The sequence below is a fragment of the Syngnathus floridae genome, chromosome 6 (genome assembly GCF_059516105.1).
Source record: "Syngnathus floridae isolate MCC-2025c chromosome 6, RoL_Sflo_1.0, whole genome shotgun sequence".
Classification (NCBI taxonomy): Eukaryota; Metazoa; Chordata; class Actinopteri; order Syngnathiformes; family Syngnathidae; genus Syngnathus; species Syngnathus floridae.
Window position 1 is genome coordinate 15774291 of NC_142418.1, and position 16496 is coordinate 15790786.

The window sequence follows — 16496 nt, forward strand, 5'->3', positions numbered from 1 at the left end:
AAACTGGGCTCGACTGGTGACGGTCAATGTTTGAAAACTAAAAAATAGCTTCAGCATCTATATTTAAGCCCAGAAAAGATTTATAACATATGTAAATATAATGTAAAATAATTTTAAGTAGTGACATTCCATTAAATCTTCTAAAAAGGCAATCAAAGATTGATGGTCTAATTTCAACTTATTTACTTTATTGCATTGTTTCGAAGCACCTTCTACACTATAAGGACAGCACACACTTTGACATTATCTACAAAAAGGAATTTACAAAACCATTTAAGGCGTGTTAGTGTTAATCTATGGTGGTCAAAGACAGCGACATTACTGTGGGCTTCCTAGTTGTCCATCTGATTCATTTTGAATCTACTGGCCGGCATTAAACAGCTTCTTTCTGCCCTCCATGCCGGACATGGCTTCCACGTTCTTACGCCAGTCAGTCACTTCCTCTTTCTGTTTAGGAGAGGAACATCAGCAAATTGATCAACGAGGTCCTAATTTGACTTTAAAGAAATGGATTTTACCTTCTCTTCTTCCTTCTTGTGGGTCTTAAGGTTGGCCTTAAAGTCAACAGATTCCTTGACCTTGGCGCCCAGCAGCGCTCCCAACATGGCATCAGCTGAAATCTTCACCCTTTTAAGAGCGGGTCGCTTCATTTTACCCTTCAGCTCAATGATCTTGGCAGCGAGATTGTCAAGCTGAAGGAAACGGTTGGAAAATTATTACGGTCAATTAAATTCTTGAATTATGGCCACTCTTGAAATGACGGTGAACAAAAGATGAATTTCCAAACCTCTACGTTATTCTTGGTAACCTTGGAGTTGATGTCGTAGCGCTCGTCATCGACCACGTCGATTTTATGGTGCAGTTCTTTGCACAGAGCCTGTTAGAGGTGAGAGCTGTTAGAGGTTGCAAAAAACAGGAATGTACAGTGGACATGCATTCCAAGTACGTCCGAAAAAATTATTATTGTTATTATTATTATTATTATGGGCAACTGGCGTCCCTCCCCCCAAAAAAAATTCAGTTTGTATTTTTTATTTATTTTTTAATTATTTTATATTTATTTGTTTTATTATTGTTATTATTTTTTTAACTTGTCATCTTTATCCACGAGCACCATCCCTGACTTGAAATAACAAAAAAATATATAACATCTATATTCCACAAGAGAGCAGCAAAGCTTTTTTAAAGTCAGTATTAAAAACCAATGCGCAAACTTCACTATATTGTAAAGTGGTATCATTAATGTTTTGAAAAAATAATAATTCCGTGTAATAAGAGGAAACAATATCTCATACTGATGTATTTCTGGTCCATAAAGGAGTGGAAGTTTTTTTTAAATGCACCCCTAACAAAAAAAAAATGACCCAAGGACAATGGTGTTAATTTGAAATTCAATATGTGCAGCGTACGTAGATGACAGCAGCGGCGGCGGGCATCCCCTGAACATTTTGTGCGCTTGGCAATGGCGTGTGGAACATTCAGACCGGCACGTTATTGGACAGGCAAGACGCACGTACCTGAAGGTCCTGCATTGACATGCCGGACAGCTGCAGCGGTGGCAGTCTCTCGCTCAAGGTGGTTTCTCTCTCCTGGCACTTTCTTTCCTTCTCCTTCTCCAACATCACGGTTGCGGCCTTGAGCAGCTTGGTCTGGAATGAAACAAAAAAAATTAGGAAAGTTGCCCTTGCGTCACTCAGTGTTGATCAAATGCAATGGAAGAACAAAAAAAAAAAAAAACCTTCAGGGTCAGTCTGCGAGATGCAGAAATCTTGGGTTTTGTCTGCACAAAAATTCAACAGTTGTTAAAAAATGCTGCAAAAAAAATGCCAAACTTAACATGTCGTTAAAGAAGAATGACTTACTGGTCTTTGGAAGACATTGAAGGGCAAACAAAAAAACAAGTTAGAATGCAACCAATTATTTATAACACAAATATGAATGTAACGAAATGAGTTTGTCTTACGCCTCTGACATGTTGAAAGCCTTTTGTCTGAAAAAACAAAAAAAATCACAATTTGTTGAATTTTTTTTTTTATCTTATTTCCCCCAAAAACGTTTTTATTATTTTTTTAAAAACACATTTGTTTATTACAAGTGGCCTTGCATCTAATCTCTGTTATTCAAACCATGCATTCAATTCTAATAAATTGCATTCATTTTTTGATTAAAAACAGAAGAGCCATGAGAACCGCTCTTACGTACCTTTTTCCCGCTGTTCAAAATGAAGCTGTTGAGGTGTGCAGCGTCCGTCTCGAAGTGCCAGGAGAAGTTCTCAGGTCACATTCAAGGACTCCTTGTGTGCCCTGTGAGTGGCCAGCTAAAATAGAACTCTTGTGCTGGGATAGCAAGTGTATCGCGATGCTGACACTTCAAGTTAAGTCTCTCTTACCCTTACTCGATTAGTTTTGTAATCGGTAATGATGCCGTTTAATTCATTCCAAACACAAATGTACTCAGTGATAAAGACAAATGAAATTAAGTAGTAAAGTTGTAAGATTTTAATCAGAGTTGTCCAAATTGGCAATTCATCCATTAAAAATAATGTAGTGCTCCAAACCTGTAAAAAAAAGAATAAAAGCAAATCATTGTTAATAAAATATAAAATTGAATTTTAATATTGCTCATGATGGTTCATTCACAGCTACTCACCAGCTCCGATGAGGAATTTGCTTATTGGCCGGCGTCAAACAGCTTCTTCCTGCCCTCCATGCCAGACATGGCCTCCACATTCTTGCGCCAGTCAGTCACTTCTTCCCGCTGCGGGCCATAAACATCGTTCGATGCCATCTTCTCTAACCACGCGTTCAACTTTGAGCCTTACTTTTTCATCCTCTTTCTTGACTGTCTTAAGGTTGACCTTGAAATCGGGCTTCATGAGCTTGGAAGGGTCCGAGTATGCGCCCAGCATGGCTTCGGTGCTTTTCTTCACCCTCTTCAAGCTGGGACGCCTGACCCCCTTCAGCGAGACAATCTTCTGTTTCAGTGACGCAATCTGCGGACAACGACGCGATTGGTAATTTCATCACATTGACTTTTTTGCTGCTGTAGTCAACTATTCATTATTTTTACGCTCACCACAAAATGGCGCGAAAAGCGAAATCATTATTGCTCTGGCGCCATCTGGTGGTATCTTGGAGCTATTTTGAAGTGAGTTGAGGAACTTCATTGCGACAAAATCTGCGGTTTGCCATCTGTTGACAATATTTTGGGGGAGGTGTAAATAAGTAGTTACTTATATTTATCGTTTATATTTATCATCTCAAATCAAATTTCTATTTGTCCTGGAGGCGGTCGTATTGCTGGTACTTGCGTGCGCGGTATTAAAGAGCGAGATGCGATATGACGAAGTTCGGAAAATGCATCCTGTCAAATGCTAACACATTTGCAACGTGCCTTTCTAAGCTTAGCCAGAGATGATCGGCGTTTAACTAAGTGGGTCACACAATAGTGTGAATTTGTACATGCTGACCCAGCGGCTGCTTTTAAATTAGTCGTGTGGGAAACTGACCATTTTATGACTCACCTGGTTTCCTAACTATATATAGTCACTTATATTCTTTTTTTTAAATTAAAATTTGTAGAAATGCAAAATAATGTTTCCATTTAGGGATTCTGTTAGCTCCAGCGTCCTTTTACCTCATTTTCATTTTTGTCCACCTTCACCGCGATATCATAACGAGCTTCATCGGTGACATCAATTTTTCTGTGTAGATCTTTACACAGTTCCTGCAAAGCAAAAACATCCTCGGCAGTGTGATTGAGTAAAAATTCTGACATTACGGTGTTGCTACCTGGAGTTCTTGAACTGACAGGTCTGAAGTCTTTGGATCAGGGAAACATTCATTGATGAATCTTTGCCTTTCTTCTGTTTTTTCTTGACTCTCAGCCAAAAGCATGGAGCCGGCCCTCCTCAGCAAGATGGACTTGAACGTAAGAAGGTCATTACGCTCCAGTCCTGGCCTTTCGAATATTTTCTCATCGTATCTGCTGGACTCACCTTCAAGTGGAGTCGGCGAGTGGCCGAATATTTGGGTTTTCTCTGCGAGGTAAATGGCTACACTACACATCTGCTTGGAATAGCTTATAGATTGAATGCTGAGAGATCAGGGTGGATTCAAATCCAATTTGCTAACATGCTAATTATGCTAATATTTTTCCTCAACCCCGATACCTCTCAACATTCACAAGAAACTGATTGGAATTTTTTGTTAGTCATACTCACCGGCCTTTTGTGGAAAATGTGACAGGCAGTCAAAGAAAAAAAAATTAAATTAAAAGCAAATTACGATGTAAAGGAATGAAGAAAAAAAAATGATAGTCGGCTACTCACCCTTCAGACATATCGGCAGTTTATTGTTGCTTTGGAGTGAAAAGAAAGATTAAGTTAGCATTACTTTGTATGATTTTAGTTTTGTAATTAATATTACAGTACTTCTACATGCATGTTAGTATCGTTCATATTGTTATAGACGAGGCTACTGAGTTGCTAAATTTGACAACATGCAGCTGCCACGGCCTTCAACGCTTTCACAGAAGGCTGAATTTCTAAAAGCAAGCCCACTCCAATTCGAACTTACATAACATCTGTCAGATAGAAAAGGTTCTGCTTGAATAATCTTTTTTTCTCACTTAGCCAAAACCAAAACCTCAAAGCCTCTGGCATAACATAGTCGGAACCAGTTAAAACGATGACAGGTTGGCTGAAGTGGGGATGAACGTTTGTGCGAGCGAGCTTTACGGGTCACGGGAGTGGGTCAAGCACACCGTTGCCATCCGCCGTTGCGTTGGCAGGTCAAGTCTCGTGTTACATTTCTTCGCTTCAAAAAGCATGGCGAGATCATCAAGAAGCTTGATGTGTGAATACCGACCGCCGAGAAGCATTTACGGCTCCCCCGCAGTCAATTGCCACTGGATTTAATGCGCATAAAGTGAACCGAATACCAAAACACCAGAAGGGCTGCCAAGGGTCAATAGAATCGAATTTATTTTAATATTATCGTGTTGTTAGTTCAGCTTACCTTGAAGGTGAAGTCAATCCAAAAAAATGGCAGGGAACAGAATCAAACAAGCCCTGAAATTATCAACTTATTGTCACACCCACATCTCTGCATGCAAATATATCCCCTCCACTCCCACTCTGACGATTGGCGGCATCACAATGGAACCATTCTGGATTCGATCCAGAGTCGGAACATATTATTGCATGTTATTGTGCAGTACAAGGGCAGGCCTTGTATAGTATACACCTCAGCTAAGTGGCAGCTTGGTCATCCTCTCTGCAGAGAGATCAGGTGCTCCGAGCATGTTTGGCGTTTGGGCAAAAGAGAATTTAGCATCCGGCGCCACATGACTTCGGAACACAGTTTTAATAATTTGCTCACCACACATAGATGTACAGAGGATGGAAAAGTCTACAGTAAATTGAAGCATTTGAGAGCCACTGTAGTGTCCACTGTGTGTGTTAGACACTGTGTGTGTGTGTCCCTGCTATGTGTCAACTGATACAGCCGAGCTCAGGAGAAAATGTGACAGGAATTTTTATGTTCAACCATCTAATCTCTGCCTGGGCTTTAAAAACTGCTGTTCCAAAATCCCTGCTGTCCATTGGCATGAGGTGTTTATCCTTGCAGGCTCAAACACTTTATTGAGTCTTCTTGCCAGTGAAGCCATTGTAGGGTCGAAATAAATATTTGTACTATATTTATAACCACATAGCAATTCCTAACTTTTAAAAAATCGGTATAATCTCTATCGAAAATTGTGAGTCTCTTCAGTGCCATCGAACCCTACAAAATGTGAATTTATATCCATATTTTAATCAACGAGTCACACTTTCAGGTTCAGTTTTACAAAACAGACACAATCAATATAAATTATATATATTAAAATTAAGAAATTTAAGAACATTTCCCACGTTGCTTTATTTATCCCATCCGAAAGATTCCCTCCTGATGGTGGCAGTAAATTGACGTCATGGCTTTTAAGGTAAAATCAAGACCGCCGAAGAAGAAAAGGCGGAAGTTGTCGATTATGTTCAGTAGAGGAGGTTGCGCGATTCTATAATAAGCATAACAGTTATTCCGTTTCATACGAACACCGTCGATGGCGTTTGATAATTAAAAACTATAAAGTCTTTTCGTAGGTATAATTTCATCTCCGTCAACTTGTCAACGCTTGTCAAATTAGTAACCGAAGCCTGCGGAAGTGGTTTCGTTTGTTTAACAACACAACAGCGGTGCTCTCGTAAAAATGTGTAAAGTCCAAATGCTGAGGGCTTTGGTGGCCAGGCGACTAACCGAAGCCGCCGACGAGATATTTGGACTCTTTGAGAGGACGATAACGGAGTACGAGGAGGAACTGTGTCGCTCCAAAGAGGAAAACGAGCGGCAGCGACAGCTACTGGACGCGTTCCTCCGGCCCAGTGTGCAACAACACATCGTAGGTTTGTATTGTACCTTTCATTCTCGTCTCACATTGTGTTTTCACATGCTAAATGCACGACTTAAATTCCCTCCATAATGTTTCTTAATACTGATGCTGAAAGCATGACAAATCATAATTAAAAAGTACGTTCGAATGTATTTACCAGTTTAAAAAACAATCTGTAAATATCTATCTTCACATAATACTTTTTTTTGTGTGTTTATGGTGTCCTGCAGACGTACAGCAGCCAACAGACATGAAAAAAGAGTTAACCCCTGAGCAGCACGAGTGGCACGGCAGTGACGAAGAGCAGAAAACACCGGAGCCCTGCCACATTAAAGTGGAAGAACTCTGGACCAACCCGGAAGGAGAAATTGGGAACGAGGCAGGTGATGATGTCAGGTCGTCGCACCTTCATCACAGCAAGCCAGCAGAAACCTCGTTGGATGAGAATCTTCACAGTAACACAGACTCCCAAGGTCACATCAAGAAGTTTCAGTGCGGCGATTGCGGCAAGGCTTACGCTTCCAGGGCGAGCTTGAAAAGGCATTCGATGAGTCACACGGGCGAGAGACCGCACAGGTGCTCGATATGCGCTAAGAATTTCATGCAGCGCTCCGATTTAGTCGTGCATTTGCGGAGTCACAGCGGAGTGAAACCTTTCGCCTGCACGCTTTGCTGTTGGAAGTTTGCCAAAAAGAGCAGTCTGGTGTTACACATGAGGCGACACACGGGGGAGAAGCCTCACCGGTGCCCGGTGTGCGGCAAGCGATTCCGACACCGCTCCAGTCTGGTGGAACATTCACACATCCACATCCAGGGGAACGTTTACTCCTGCTCTGTGTGCGGCGCCGGGTTCTCGGGGAAACGCGGCTTGGTGGCGCACAGGAAAACACACAACGGAGAACCCACGCTTTCTTGCTCCCTTTGCCAAAAGAAAGTATCGAGCGCACGTTACTTGTCGTTACACATGAGGATACACACTGGGGAGAAAATAAATCTGGAAGATTCTCAGCAGTTTGATGAAGAACAAACTTCAGTGAGGACAACGTAGCCTCGGGAGTACTTTTGATTCAACCCTTCTGACATTGATGTGATATCTGAGTATCATGTTCTTACACTACTACGAAATTTGAGGATGAACTTAAAATAACCTTCATAGCTGAAAGAATGCCGTTTAGGTTGTAATGCATTTTAGGTTGCTTCTGAAATTGTAACTGAAGTCATTTCCGAAAGTTGGCCTGCCTGATTCAAATTGGTATTTTTCTGCTTTTTTGTTAACACTATTAAATCTATTTATTACTAACAGTGGAACCTTCAAAGGATGTTCAAATGTTTTGTAATCCGTTGCCTGTTTAGTTAATAAAAGTTTTGCGTTGGAAACAATTTCAGCTTGGGGAAGAAAAAAAGTTTGTCTGGAGAATGATAATCTGTGTTTGCAGTACGCCACGGTGCAAAATAAGCAGCCTTGAGCAATATTTCCTGTCAATGTGGCCTGAGGTATGATTGTTCCGATAACACCGTCCTTCCTGAGTACTCTGATTATTTTTTTTTTAGCATTTCAAGCAAATCTCAAGTGGAAAGTTGTGCCACCTAATCTTCCCTCTTGACCAATGTCATTTATTGACTCTTGCAAGACCACAATGAACCTTGTGGCGTTCTTCTGCTCGTGTTTGCCGGTTGCATTCGCTGCGTTATCTTTCCTTTGGATGCCCGACTGCGCCCAATCGGTGAGAAAGGGAGCGCTTGGACTTGATTCTTTCTCCACATGGTCTTCAGTGTTGTTCGTGTCCTCAACCATCTTTTCTTCTTTTACAGGGACTCGATAGCTGCACGATTAATTGTGAGTGCTTAAATTTGTCTACAACCAGCTGTCACCAACGTAAACATGGCGCTCATGTTTTCAAATGTCAGATAACTGCACGGATGAATACAAGGTTGTGCCCCGACAGCGGGCCCCCACCGCACCTGAGTGGGGTCTGGACTGCGTGGGAATTGGTGTTGACCACCGTGTGTCCGTTCCCATCATGAATGTAACCTGGATGCTAAAATCAGATGGTGAGTAATATAAGATCCAGTTGCTCCGGACAGTTTTTTAAAAATCAAATCAAATTCATCTTCTCTCCTCCCCAGCAAGTTTGCAAACACTCCAAGGCTCGCAGTTGCATATTATTGATAAGCAAACCAATCAAAGTGTGTGCATGCAGTTTACTTACAGTGTCAAGCAGCAGCTTGATCCCAATTTTCGCAAGGTAAGGAGCTTCGTGTTTAACGGTGGCAAATTGGTAACATTGTTTTCTTGCTTAGTGGACTTTTTCATTGTCCGGCCTGGCGGTGGAGCCAGGCCGAACGTATACTTTGTTAGCTTTTAATTTGCCAATACCGGACGTTGGAGATTACACCATCACAAAGCAAGTGACAATCCCAGGTGAGGTTTGAAAATTTCCAGCAACACTTCTGGCTTGAAATCAGAAGTGAAATAGTTTGTCCATTTCTTGTTTAGTTTATTTTAAAAAGGGACTTGGTTAAATAAAAATGAATACAAGTTTCCCTCTTGGTGCAAAGTATTTAGATTCATCTGATTTTCCAGAGCTGGTCTATGTGATTGCATCCAATAATGAAGTTCTATTTATTTGACTTTGCTGTCATGATCAGGATGTGATGACAAAATAATCCAAAACTCCCAGATCTGTTTAGAAAACGGTGAGTTCTTTGTTGGATTTAAAATACAGAGTCCAGGGATTGTCATCTTTATCCATTTTTTTCTCAAATCTTCATATTCAAGGTAGCCTTTGGGATGCTCAAGTCGCGACTGCTTTGTCAGTGAATAAACATCAAAAGTTGTCACTTTTTGTGGGCTTTGAGGTGGACGAGCATTCTGACCTATACCAAGTCTCCATTCAGAGTGATGGCATCCATTTCTCAAAGAATGTCTCCAAGGTACTCGAAAGTGAAACGAGTATTGCGTCGTATAGATCCGATAAGTTTATATTAATATCTTATTTAATCTCACAAACAGGAGAACAGAACATCTTTAAATGTCACCTTTGCCTTGGATGTGTCACAGCTCTTGACATGTCAACTGCTGATAACGGTAAAAAAAAAATTTATCCTTCCCAGAAAAACAACGTGTATCAAAGCTTAATGTTTAATTATTTTCGTCAAAGATTAAGCCATTTTTCACAAGATGCAAAAACGACGGCTGCCGTCCAGAGCAGATAAAAATCAATTGCCGTTCATGTAAGTACTGCTTTTGCAGTTCCATTACATTTTGTGATGGGAAAATTTGACCCATTTTTTTTGTGTGTAGATTTTCCACCGCGGACTACAATGATAAAGGGCTCAGTGGTGCTGGTCTTTGCTGGTGTTTGTTTTTTGTATCTGCTCCGGGTCGCATCTTACACAGGTAATAGTATATGAACAAAATTGTGGACCCCGCCATCTTGAAAAAATGCAACAGGCAAAATGATCCATTTCTTCCTTTCCCTCAGATCACATAAGTGCGTCATCATCGGCTGTCAAGCAACAACCGCAATATTTCCAAGTGGAAGAAAGAAAAAGAGTCTTCATCCTCTACTCCCTTGACCACCCACTATACAAAAATATCATTCTCAAATTTTGCGCCTTCCTGACAGCCAAATGCGGCACTGAGGTGATACTGGATCTGCTGGATTCCACCCGACTGGGAACACTGGGCCGTCTCCAGTGGCTGGACTGGCAGAGAGAACGAATCGAAGGCTCTTCAGATAAGATCCTCCTCCTGTGCTCACAAGGGGTGCGAGCCAAATGGAGAGCCATGTGTGGAGAGAAACGGGTTCTACTAAAGGAGGACCTGCGCTCGCCCGTGGGCGACATGCTCACTCCGGCTCTCGGCCTCATCATCCCACATCTGGTGCGCCACGCTTCCTTCGAGAAGTACATGGTGGCTTACTTTGAAGACGTTTGTTCCCCAGAAGACGTCCCCCCGCCGTTCAACGTCACAGTTCGATACAAGCTCATGAAGCAGTTCGAGGAGCTCTTCTTCAGAATCCTGGACGCCGAAAAGCACGGGCCGGGTCGAGTTTGTCACATCGAAGGACTCGCGGACGGGGGGTATCACCGTTGCCCCTCAGGTCGGGCCTTGCAGGAGGCATTAGAGGCTTTCAGGGAATACCAGCTGGAGCACCCAAGGTGGTTTGATGAGGAACGAGTGGAGGACTTGGAAGTTGAGCAGCAAGTCCTATAATGCAGGATTTTGCAGGACGAGGTGGCCGAGTGGTTAAGGCGATGGACTGCTAATCCATTGTGCTCTGCACGCGTGGGTTCGAATCCCATCCTCGTCGTTTGGTTTTACCACCTCAGTGGTAGAGTGTCCGCCCTGAGAGTGGAAGGTTGTGGGTTCAAACCCCGGCCGGGTCATACCAAAGACTATAAAAATGGGACCCATTGCCTCCTTGCTTGGCACTCAGCATTAAGGGTTGGAATTGGGGGGTTAGATCACCAAATGATTCCCGAGCGCGGCACCGCTGCTGCTCACTGCTCCCCTCTCCCCCAGGGGATGGATCAAAATCACATGGGGATGGGTTAAATGCAGAGGACGAATTTCACCACACCCAGATGTGTGTGTGACGATGATCATTGGGACTTAATCTTTTTATCTTTTTTTTAAGTGCACAACTAAAACACACCAAATTATCCTCTGTTGAGTTGAATTAACATTAGGATAATGAGGTCCTTGGAAATATTTCCTCTCTATAAAGCCTCCCTGCATAGGCGGAGCTAAGATATATTTTTATTGGGGGGGCAAAGGATATTTTCGGGGGACCTACAGAGGACGGGTGGAAATGTGAAATTAATCCTGGAAAATTTGGAAAATAACCAAATGTCAATTATCTGGCCTAACCCTGTGCAATTATTGTACTTTGAAGCTCTTTTTTTTTGTCTTGACGTAAATGATGTGTTGTAACCCAAAAGACTTCTGGAGGACTCATTAACCAGCAGTTTTCTGTTATTGATGCTATGTGGCCGTGTAAACACTGTCTGGGATTAAAGTTCAGCCTCGTGGGCAAAGTTTCAAGCATTTTTTTGGGGGGGGAGCAGCGGAGAAGGTCAGTACAACGTTCTTGTGCGAATTACTCTTAGCTTATTGTCACTAAATTCTCTTTATTTTGTCAAGGTGTGTCCACACAAAATGCTGAAACGGGTCTCCACATTGATAATTAGAAGAGGACTTTCAATATTTCAAAATGGTAAGAATTCGGTTCTTTCTTCTCCTGATTTTGTCAAAATGGACTCATGACATCCTACCACCGATCCAGTAATACAAGATTACTCTTTTTAGACAGCGTCTTCCAAGTTCATCCATCAGTATCGCAGGCGCTGGCAGAAAAGCGTCCAGTGGTGGCGCTGGAGAGCACTATCATCACTCACGGCATGCCCTATCCTCACAATCTCAGGTATTTGATAAGAATGACAATGCGCTGTGTTGCAAGTTTCTGTGTGTGATAATTACGCTGAGTAAGCGGATCAATGCAGCACAGCCAGAGAGGTGGAGGCCATCATCAGGGACCAAGATGCCACCCCCGCCACTATCGGGGTGATTGAGGGCAAGGTTCATGTCGGTTTGTCGATGGAAGAGCTAGACTTCCTGGCCCACTGTGCCGGATCCGTCAAGGTGTCTCGACGTGACTTGCCGTACGTGGTTAGCCAAGTAAGAATGCAACACTCAAATGTTAAATATAAAGCAATGGATGCAATTTGTACCTGTTTTTATACATCTTAGAGGCGGCCATTTTGCTATTTGTTGTCGACTGAAAATGACATCACAGTATCCAGGTTTCCACCAATCACAGCTCAGGTTCAGATAACTGGTGAGCCGTGATTGGTTGTGAGCTGAGACCTGCCAACTGTGATGTCATTTTCAGTTGACAAGTGGCAAAATGGCCGCCCCTGAGATACTTAAAAGTAGATGCATTTTGCCTGTTTAATTCTTAATCTACAAACTAAACATTCATCAAAACAGTGTTTTGACTAGTTGGGCTGCATAGAACATATTAGTATAAAGAACATTTTATATTACGTGACTTCCCACCACTGACCAGATGTGATGATGATGATGTATCATCATCTTAAGGGGCTCACTGGAGGGACCACTGTGTCGGCCACCATGATAGCAGCACAGCGAGCTGGCATCCCTGTATTTGTCACCGGAGGCATTGGAGGAGTGCACAGAGATGGAGAGAACAGTAAGATGGACATGATTTTATTTGGGAGTATTGGAGTGTCCGTGCGTCCTTAATTAAAAAGTCCATCCATCCACTTTTTTAATAGTGCTTATTTTCCATTCGGTGAACTTTGGTTCTGAGCTAATCAATCTATTGGATGTTTTATATTTTGTTTTTTATCATCATCATGTTTGCACGTTAATAAGTTTGTTGTTTGTGTAGGTTTGGACATCAGTGCTGATCTAACGGAACTAGGCAGGACTCCCATTGCTGTGGTGTCTGCTGGGGTCAAATCTATTCTAGACATCGGACGCACTTTGGAGTTCTTGGTAAAAGCTTTGAGGAGACATAATTAATTGTAGTTCCCTGAAAAATCTAAAGTTGCCCCCCTCCGCCTTAAATGAAAAAGGTAAATGCCAGTTTGTATTTTCCTTTGTCAGGAGACACAGGGTGTTTGCGTCGCCACCTACGGAACCTCAAAAGATTTCCCAGCCTTCTTCTCTCGGCTAAGTGGATTCACCTCCCCGTACCAAGTCTCCGACCCTGACAAGGCCGCACAACTCATTGGTGAATCAACACTTTTCAATATTCAGCTCAGCGACTATATGATGTCAGAAAATGTCTTAACGGTCCCAAATTTGTCATTAGAGAGCGCTTTGTCGCTGGGTCTCCACAGTGGTGTGTTGATAGCCGTGCCCATCCCGCAAGAACACTCGGCAACGGGCCAGCGGATAGAGCGAGCAATCCACACAGCCGTGGCAGAGGCAAGGTGACAAATTTAAATTCATGAATGAAATGTACAAATTATTTTATGCCTTACATACTTTTTATTTTTCATGCATAATAAAAATAGGATAAACAGAAAATATAATAATACTCGCAGTCGCAGGCATACACTGATTATCCTCTGCAAAGAATGTTGCTGTGGTGTTTGTATGTCTGTATTATACTGCCCCAAGGTGGCCAAAGCACGCACAACAGAATTGACAATTTTACCGCGTAATAACTTTATTTTCATAAACATACATACGATATTGTAGAATGCTGTCTTTAATAAGCAAATGAGCGTACATGGAAAAATAATATTATTTAAAGGCTAGTGCTCTCTATTTTTCTCCTCACTCAGTTCTCAAGGCATTGCAGGAAAAGATGTGACGCCATACATTCTCCAAAGGGTCAACGAGCTGACGTTAGGAAAGTCCCTTCAATCCAGTATCCTTCTCATGATTCGTGTCTAAGAAAAAAAACAGTCATCAATTCGGAAGGTTACTGCTCCTTCATTTTTTTTTTTTTCAGATATTGCTCTTATTCATAACAACGCTAAAGTTGGCAGCCAGATAGCCTGCGCACTGTCAAAACGGATGAAGAAAAGAAAGTCAAGTGGTGCACTACATCATCCCGCTAAACAATCTCAATCCAGTATTGTGAGTGTCATCTGATTCATTCTAAGGAGATTTTTTTTTTTACATGCCTGTTTATTTCCAAAAGTAATACTTTGGTTGGCATTTAAAAACTATCAAATTTCCTTCTGAAGTTTTCAGGCTTAGCAACAATGTTATTCTATTTTACCACAGGTTGTTATCGGTGGGATAAATGTGGATTTTATTGCAAAAGGAAAAACCAAAACACTTCAAGTAAGTTTATCATCTATATCACACATACAGCAGCGTTTCCAACTTTTATTGAGCCATTGGCAAACCAAAAGTGTAACAAAAACTTGATACACGTAACCTGATGTCAAAACTTCTGACATGATGTCATTTTAGGTCACTTCAGCTTGATGAACAAAGCTAACAGTCATTTTGTTGTTATAACTTTGAGTTTGGACAGACCAACCCAGGAAGCGTTTGTCAGTCGTACGGTGGCGTCGGCCGAAACATCGCCGGTTGGTTTGCCTCATTTTGCTCTGATGATGTGGAATCCGATTGACCTCATTTTTGTCGTCTTACTTGTCTTTTTTAAGATTGCTTGAGTCGTCTGGGCCATCGGCCGACGTTCATCTCAGCCACTGGATCGGATTCTCACGCCGATGCTGTTTTCAACTACTGCAAACATATGGTAGCTTTTGCACAATTGCGAAATTTACCAAAATTGTAAAACGTTGCTGCTTATGACAAAACAAAGGTTTGTGATCTATAAATAATTTTGGCCTGCGTCAGGACACCAGCGGAGTGATGAGGTTGGAAGGTCAAAACACAGCAACTTACTGCGCCGTGATCACTGAAAATGGAGAACTCAGTCTCGGATTGGGCGACATGGACGTTCATAAGCAGATAACGGAACAATATGTAAGCTCTTCTGATTGTACTCTGTAGTGATTTTGGAGGATTAGTTCAGAGGTCCTGTGTTTGAATCTCAAAAAAATCTTCTTCTGGTCTCCCTATAGGTGTCACAGTTTGAAACGCAGCTTTTGTCATCTACTCTGGTGTGTCTCGATGGAAACATCCCGGCCTCCACCATCAACTATATTTGCTCCGTCGCCAAACGACACAACATCAATGGTGCGCTTGATCTTAAAAAAGCGCCAAACATAGAATTTGCAGCTTTTATTGACTCTGATGCGTAACCTCAACGTGCAGTTTGGTATGAGCCGACGGATTCTGAAAAAGCTTGTAAGCCCTTCCTATCTGACGCCTGGAAGTCGCTGTCCTACTCGTCACCCAACTTGGCGGAGTTGTGCAGTATGAACAAAACACTCGGCCTCCAAACGCCTGAAGGTAAAAACTTGAAGGAATATAGTTTGTCTTTTGGACTAATGTGCAAGCCAGGATGTGCTTCGGTGTCCATCAGTGCTCCCAAACTCCCTGGAGCAGGTGCTGAGTCTGGCCGTGGCCCTCTCACGCCCCCTTCTGGAGCATCTCCACTGCCTGGTGGTCACCCTGGGGAAGAACGGAGTGTTGGTATGCGGGGAGCACCACGCGGGCTCCGTCAACTTGAAGCCAAGGAAAGAGGCAAAGGCAAGAATTTTACCGATTCAACCAACAAAATGCAAACACAAAAGATGACACAACAATGTCTGGATGGATAGAAGATCATACAAAATATTATCTTATTGTGACCATCTGTATTTACAGACGAGGACGCTGTGCGCTGTCCACTACCCAGCCCTGAGTGTAGCAGCACATGAGACAATGAATGTCTCAGGAGCAGGAGATAGGTAGAAAGTTAAATATTTCTGATGTTTAAAAACACAAAAGACTTGTCATCGTGGTCTTGTGGGCGGGCAGTCTTGCAGGCGCCCTGATGGCCGGGATCCTCCAGGGTCGTGACACGGACACTTGTGTTCGGATGGGTCTTCTGGCCGCGCGCCTGTCACTCGCATCGCCACATCCTATCGCTCCCGTGCTGACTACGCACTCTATAGAGCCCGACCGCATCGAAAAGCACAGCTGGCCCACACCGAGATTCATGTGGATTGACTGACTGCATTTGGAGTTGGTACAAAATACTTTTGAATACTTTCAGTTTGCGTGTACATTCCGAAAACCATGCATGTTGGGTTCATTAACGCTTAAAATGAGCTGGGATGGGCTTCAACACACACTCAATATCGACACTTGAGGACCAATATGGACTTGTTCACTTACGGGTGCAAGAAGTTGAATGTCTTATAAAAGACAGTAAATTTACAGTTTTACAAGCTGTGCACTGTGGTTTCATTTCCTTAGTGTTGTCCCATGAAAGGATATAAAACAATAAAAATATTTAAAAATCTAGGACAGGTGTATTCAGTTTTGTGAGATACTTTATGTAGTACATATGAATATCAATATTGGGTGTGCAAAATTATGGGCTATAATAATACCAAACATTTCAAAAAATATTTTATTCAATGTTGATGAATGATTTTATCACAATTACAGCTTTTTG

The 16496-nt window shown here is 42.3% G+C and overlaps 5 protein-coding genes and 1 non-coding gene across 9 annotated transcripts; 4 read left to right on the forward strand and 2 right to left on the reverse strand.

Annotated features, from left to right (window-relative positions):
• Nucleotides 1-87: 87 nt before the first annotated feature.
• LOC148396855 (troponin I, slow skeletal muscle-like) lies at nucleotides 88-1996 on the reverse strand. The gene is made up of 5 exons (XM_088379455.1): nucleotides 1739-1996; nucleotides 1518-1649; nucleotides 788-877; nucleotides 519-692; nucleotides 88-447 (listed from the first exon to the last, which is right to left on the reverse strand). Exons 2-5 carry the CDS (start codon nucleotides 1620-1622, stop codon nucleotides 361-363), a joined length of 456 nt encoding a protein of 151 aa, XP_088235581.1. The 5' UTR covers nucleotides 1623-1649; nucleotides 1739-1996; the 3' UTR covers nucleotides 88-360.
• Nucleotides 1997-2482: 486 nt separating this feature from the next.
• LOC148396856 (troponin I, slow skeletal muscle-like) lies at nucleotides 2483-5191 on the reverse strand. Of its 3 annotated transcripts, XM_088379452.1 has the most exons (7): nucleotides 5019-5191; nucleotides 4331-4359; nucleotides 3792-4226; nucleotides 3637-3726; nucleotides 2822-2992; nucleotides 2650-2757; nucleotides 2483-2557 (listed from the first exon to the last, which is right to left on the reverse strand). In XM_088379452.1, exons 3-6 carry the CDS (start codon nucleotides 4065-4067, stop codon nucleotides 2671-2673), a joined length of 624 nt encoding a protein of 207 aa, XP_088235578.1. In that variant the 5' UTR covers nucleotides 4068-4226; nucleotides 4331-4359; nucleotides 5019-5191; the 3' UTR covers nucleotides 2483-2557; nucleotides 2650-2670. The 3 variants fall into 3 exon arrangements, with proteins under 3 accessions (XP_088235578.1, XP_088235579.1, XP_088235577.1); XM_088379453.1 differs by having other exon boundaries at nucleotides 3792-4359; XM_088379451.1 differs by lacking the exon at nucleotides 5019-5191 and having other exon boundaries at nucleotides 4331-4390.
• LOC148396857 (interleukin-17 receptor A) lies at nucleotides 3902-10659 on the forward strand. Its single transcript, XM_088379448.1, has 12 exons — nucleotides 3902-4046; nucleotides 7981-8153; nucleotides 8242-8266; nucleotides 8338-8481; nucleotides 8557-8675; nucleotides 8731-8851; nucleotides 9079-9126; nucleotides 9209-9363; nucleotides 9443-9517; nucleotides 9591-9663; nucleotides 9734-9829; nucleotides 9915-10659. The coding sequence occupies exons 2-12, from the start codon at nucleotides 8037-8039 to the stop codon at nucleotides 10646-10648; spliced, it is 1707 nt and encodes a 568-aa protein (XP_088235574.1). The 5' UTR covers nucleotides 3902-4046; nucleotides 7981-8036; the 3' UTR covers nucleotides 10649-10659.
• On the forward strand, nucleotides 4978-7809 carry LOC148396858 (uncharacterized). The gene is made up of 2 exons (XM_088379449.1): nucleotides 4978-6442; nucleotides 6660-7809. The coding sequence occupies exons 1-2, from the start codon at nucleotides 6250-6252 to the stop codon at nucleotides 7475-7477; spliced, it is 1011 nt and encodes a 336-aa protein (XP_088235575.1). The 5' UTR covers nucleotides 4978-6249; the 3' UTR covers nucleotides 7478-7809.
• Nucleotides 10660-10663: 4 nt separating the features above from the next.
• On the forward strand, nucleotides 10664-10745 carry trnas-gcu (transfer RNA serine (anticodon GCU)). The gene has a single exon. It is a non-coding gene; the product is annotated as a tRNA-Ser (tRNA).
• A 637-nt stretch (nucleotides 10746-11382) lies between these two features.
• LOC148396860 (uncharacterized) lies at nucleotides 11383-16342 on the forward strand. 2 transcript variants are annotated; one of them, XM_088379446.1, is made up of 19 exons: nucleotides 11383-11510; nucleotides 11579-11651; nucleotides 11744-11858; nucleotides 11938-12112; nucleotides 12536-12647; nucleotides 12849-12955; nucleotides 13067-13193; nucleotides 13275-13395; nucleotides 13753-13838; nucleotides 13923-14050; nucleotides 14201-14260; nucleotides 14448-14511; nucleotides 14590-14684; nucleotides 14786-14914; nucleotides 15013-15127; nucleotides 15206-15343; nucleotides 15417-15583; nucleotides 15701-15783; nucleotides 15854-16342. In XM_088379446.1, the coding sequence occupies exons 2-19, from the start codon at nucleotides 11594-11596 to the stop codon at nucleotides 16047-16049; spliced, it is 2076 nt and encodes a 691-aa protein (XP_088235572.1). In that variant the 5' UTR covers nucleotides 11383-11510; nucleotides 11579-11593; the 3' UTR covers nucleotides 16050-16342. The 2 variants fall into 2 exon arrangements, with proteins under 2 accessions (XP_088235572.1, XP_088235573.1); XM_088379447.1 differs by having other exon boundaries at nucleotides 11447-11510; nucleotides 11943-12112.
• Nucleotides 16343-16496: the final 154 nt, after the last annotated feature.

Bases quoted from the DNA above. Each gene is read 5' to 3' on its own strand.
- LOC148396857 (XM_088379448.1), top strand. From the start codon at position 8,037: ATGTCATTTATTGACTCTTGCAAGACCACAATGAACCTTGTGGCGTTC. The intron at 8,482-8,556 runs GTGAGTAATATA...TCTCCTCCCCAG, and splicing joins CTGGATGCTAAAATCAGATG to CAAGTTTGCAAACACTCCAA. The intron at 8,852-9,078 runs GTGAGGTTTGAA...TGTCATGATCAG, and splicing joins AAAGCAAGTGACAATCCCAG to GATGTGATGACAAAATAATC.
- LOC148396860 (XM_088379446.1), top strand. From the start codon at position 11,594: ATGCTGAAACGGGTCTCCACATTGATAATTAGAAGAGGACTTTCAATA. The intron at 11,859-11,937 runs GTATTTGATAAG...GGATCAATGCAG, and splicing joins CCCTATCCTCACAATCTCAG to CACAGCCAGAGAGGTGGAGG. The intron at 15,128-15,205 runs GTGCGCTTGATC...CTCAACGTGCAG, and splicing joins CAAACGACACAACATCAATG to TTTGGTATGAGCCGACGGAT.
- LOC148396858 (XM_088379449.1), top strand. From the start codon at position 6,250: ATGTGTAAAGTCCAAATGCTGAGGGCTTTGGTGGCCAGGCGACTAACC. The intron at 6,443-6,659 runs GTTTGTATTGTA...GGTGTCCTGCAG, and splicing joins TGTGCAACAACACATCGTAG to ACGTACAGCAGCCAACAGAC.
- LOC148396856 (XM_088379452.1), bottom strand. From the start codon at position 4,067: ATGTGTAGTGTAGCCATTTACCTCGCAGAGAAAACCCAAATATTCGGC. The intron at 3,727-3,791 runs GTAGCAACACCG...TTTGCTTTGCAG, and splicing joins TGTCAGTTCAAGAACTCCAG to GAACTGTGTAAAGATCTACA. The intron at 2,993-3,636 runs GTAAAAGGACGC...CGTTGTCCGCAG, and splicing joins TGGACAAAAATGAAAATGAG to ATTGCGTCACTGAAACAGAA.
- LOC148396855 (XM_088379455.1), bottom strand. From the start codon at position 1,622: ATGTTGGAGAAGGAGAAGGAAAGAAAGTGCCAGGAGAGAGAAACCACC. The intron at 878-1,517 runs GTACGTGCGTCT...CACCTCTAACAG, and splicing joins TGTCAATGCAGGACCTTCAG to GCTCTGTGCAAAGAACTGCA. The intron at 693-787 runs GTTTGGAAATTC...CGTTTCCTTCAG, and splicing joins TTACCAAGAATAACGTAGAG to CTTGACAATCTCGCTGCCAA.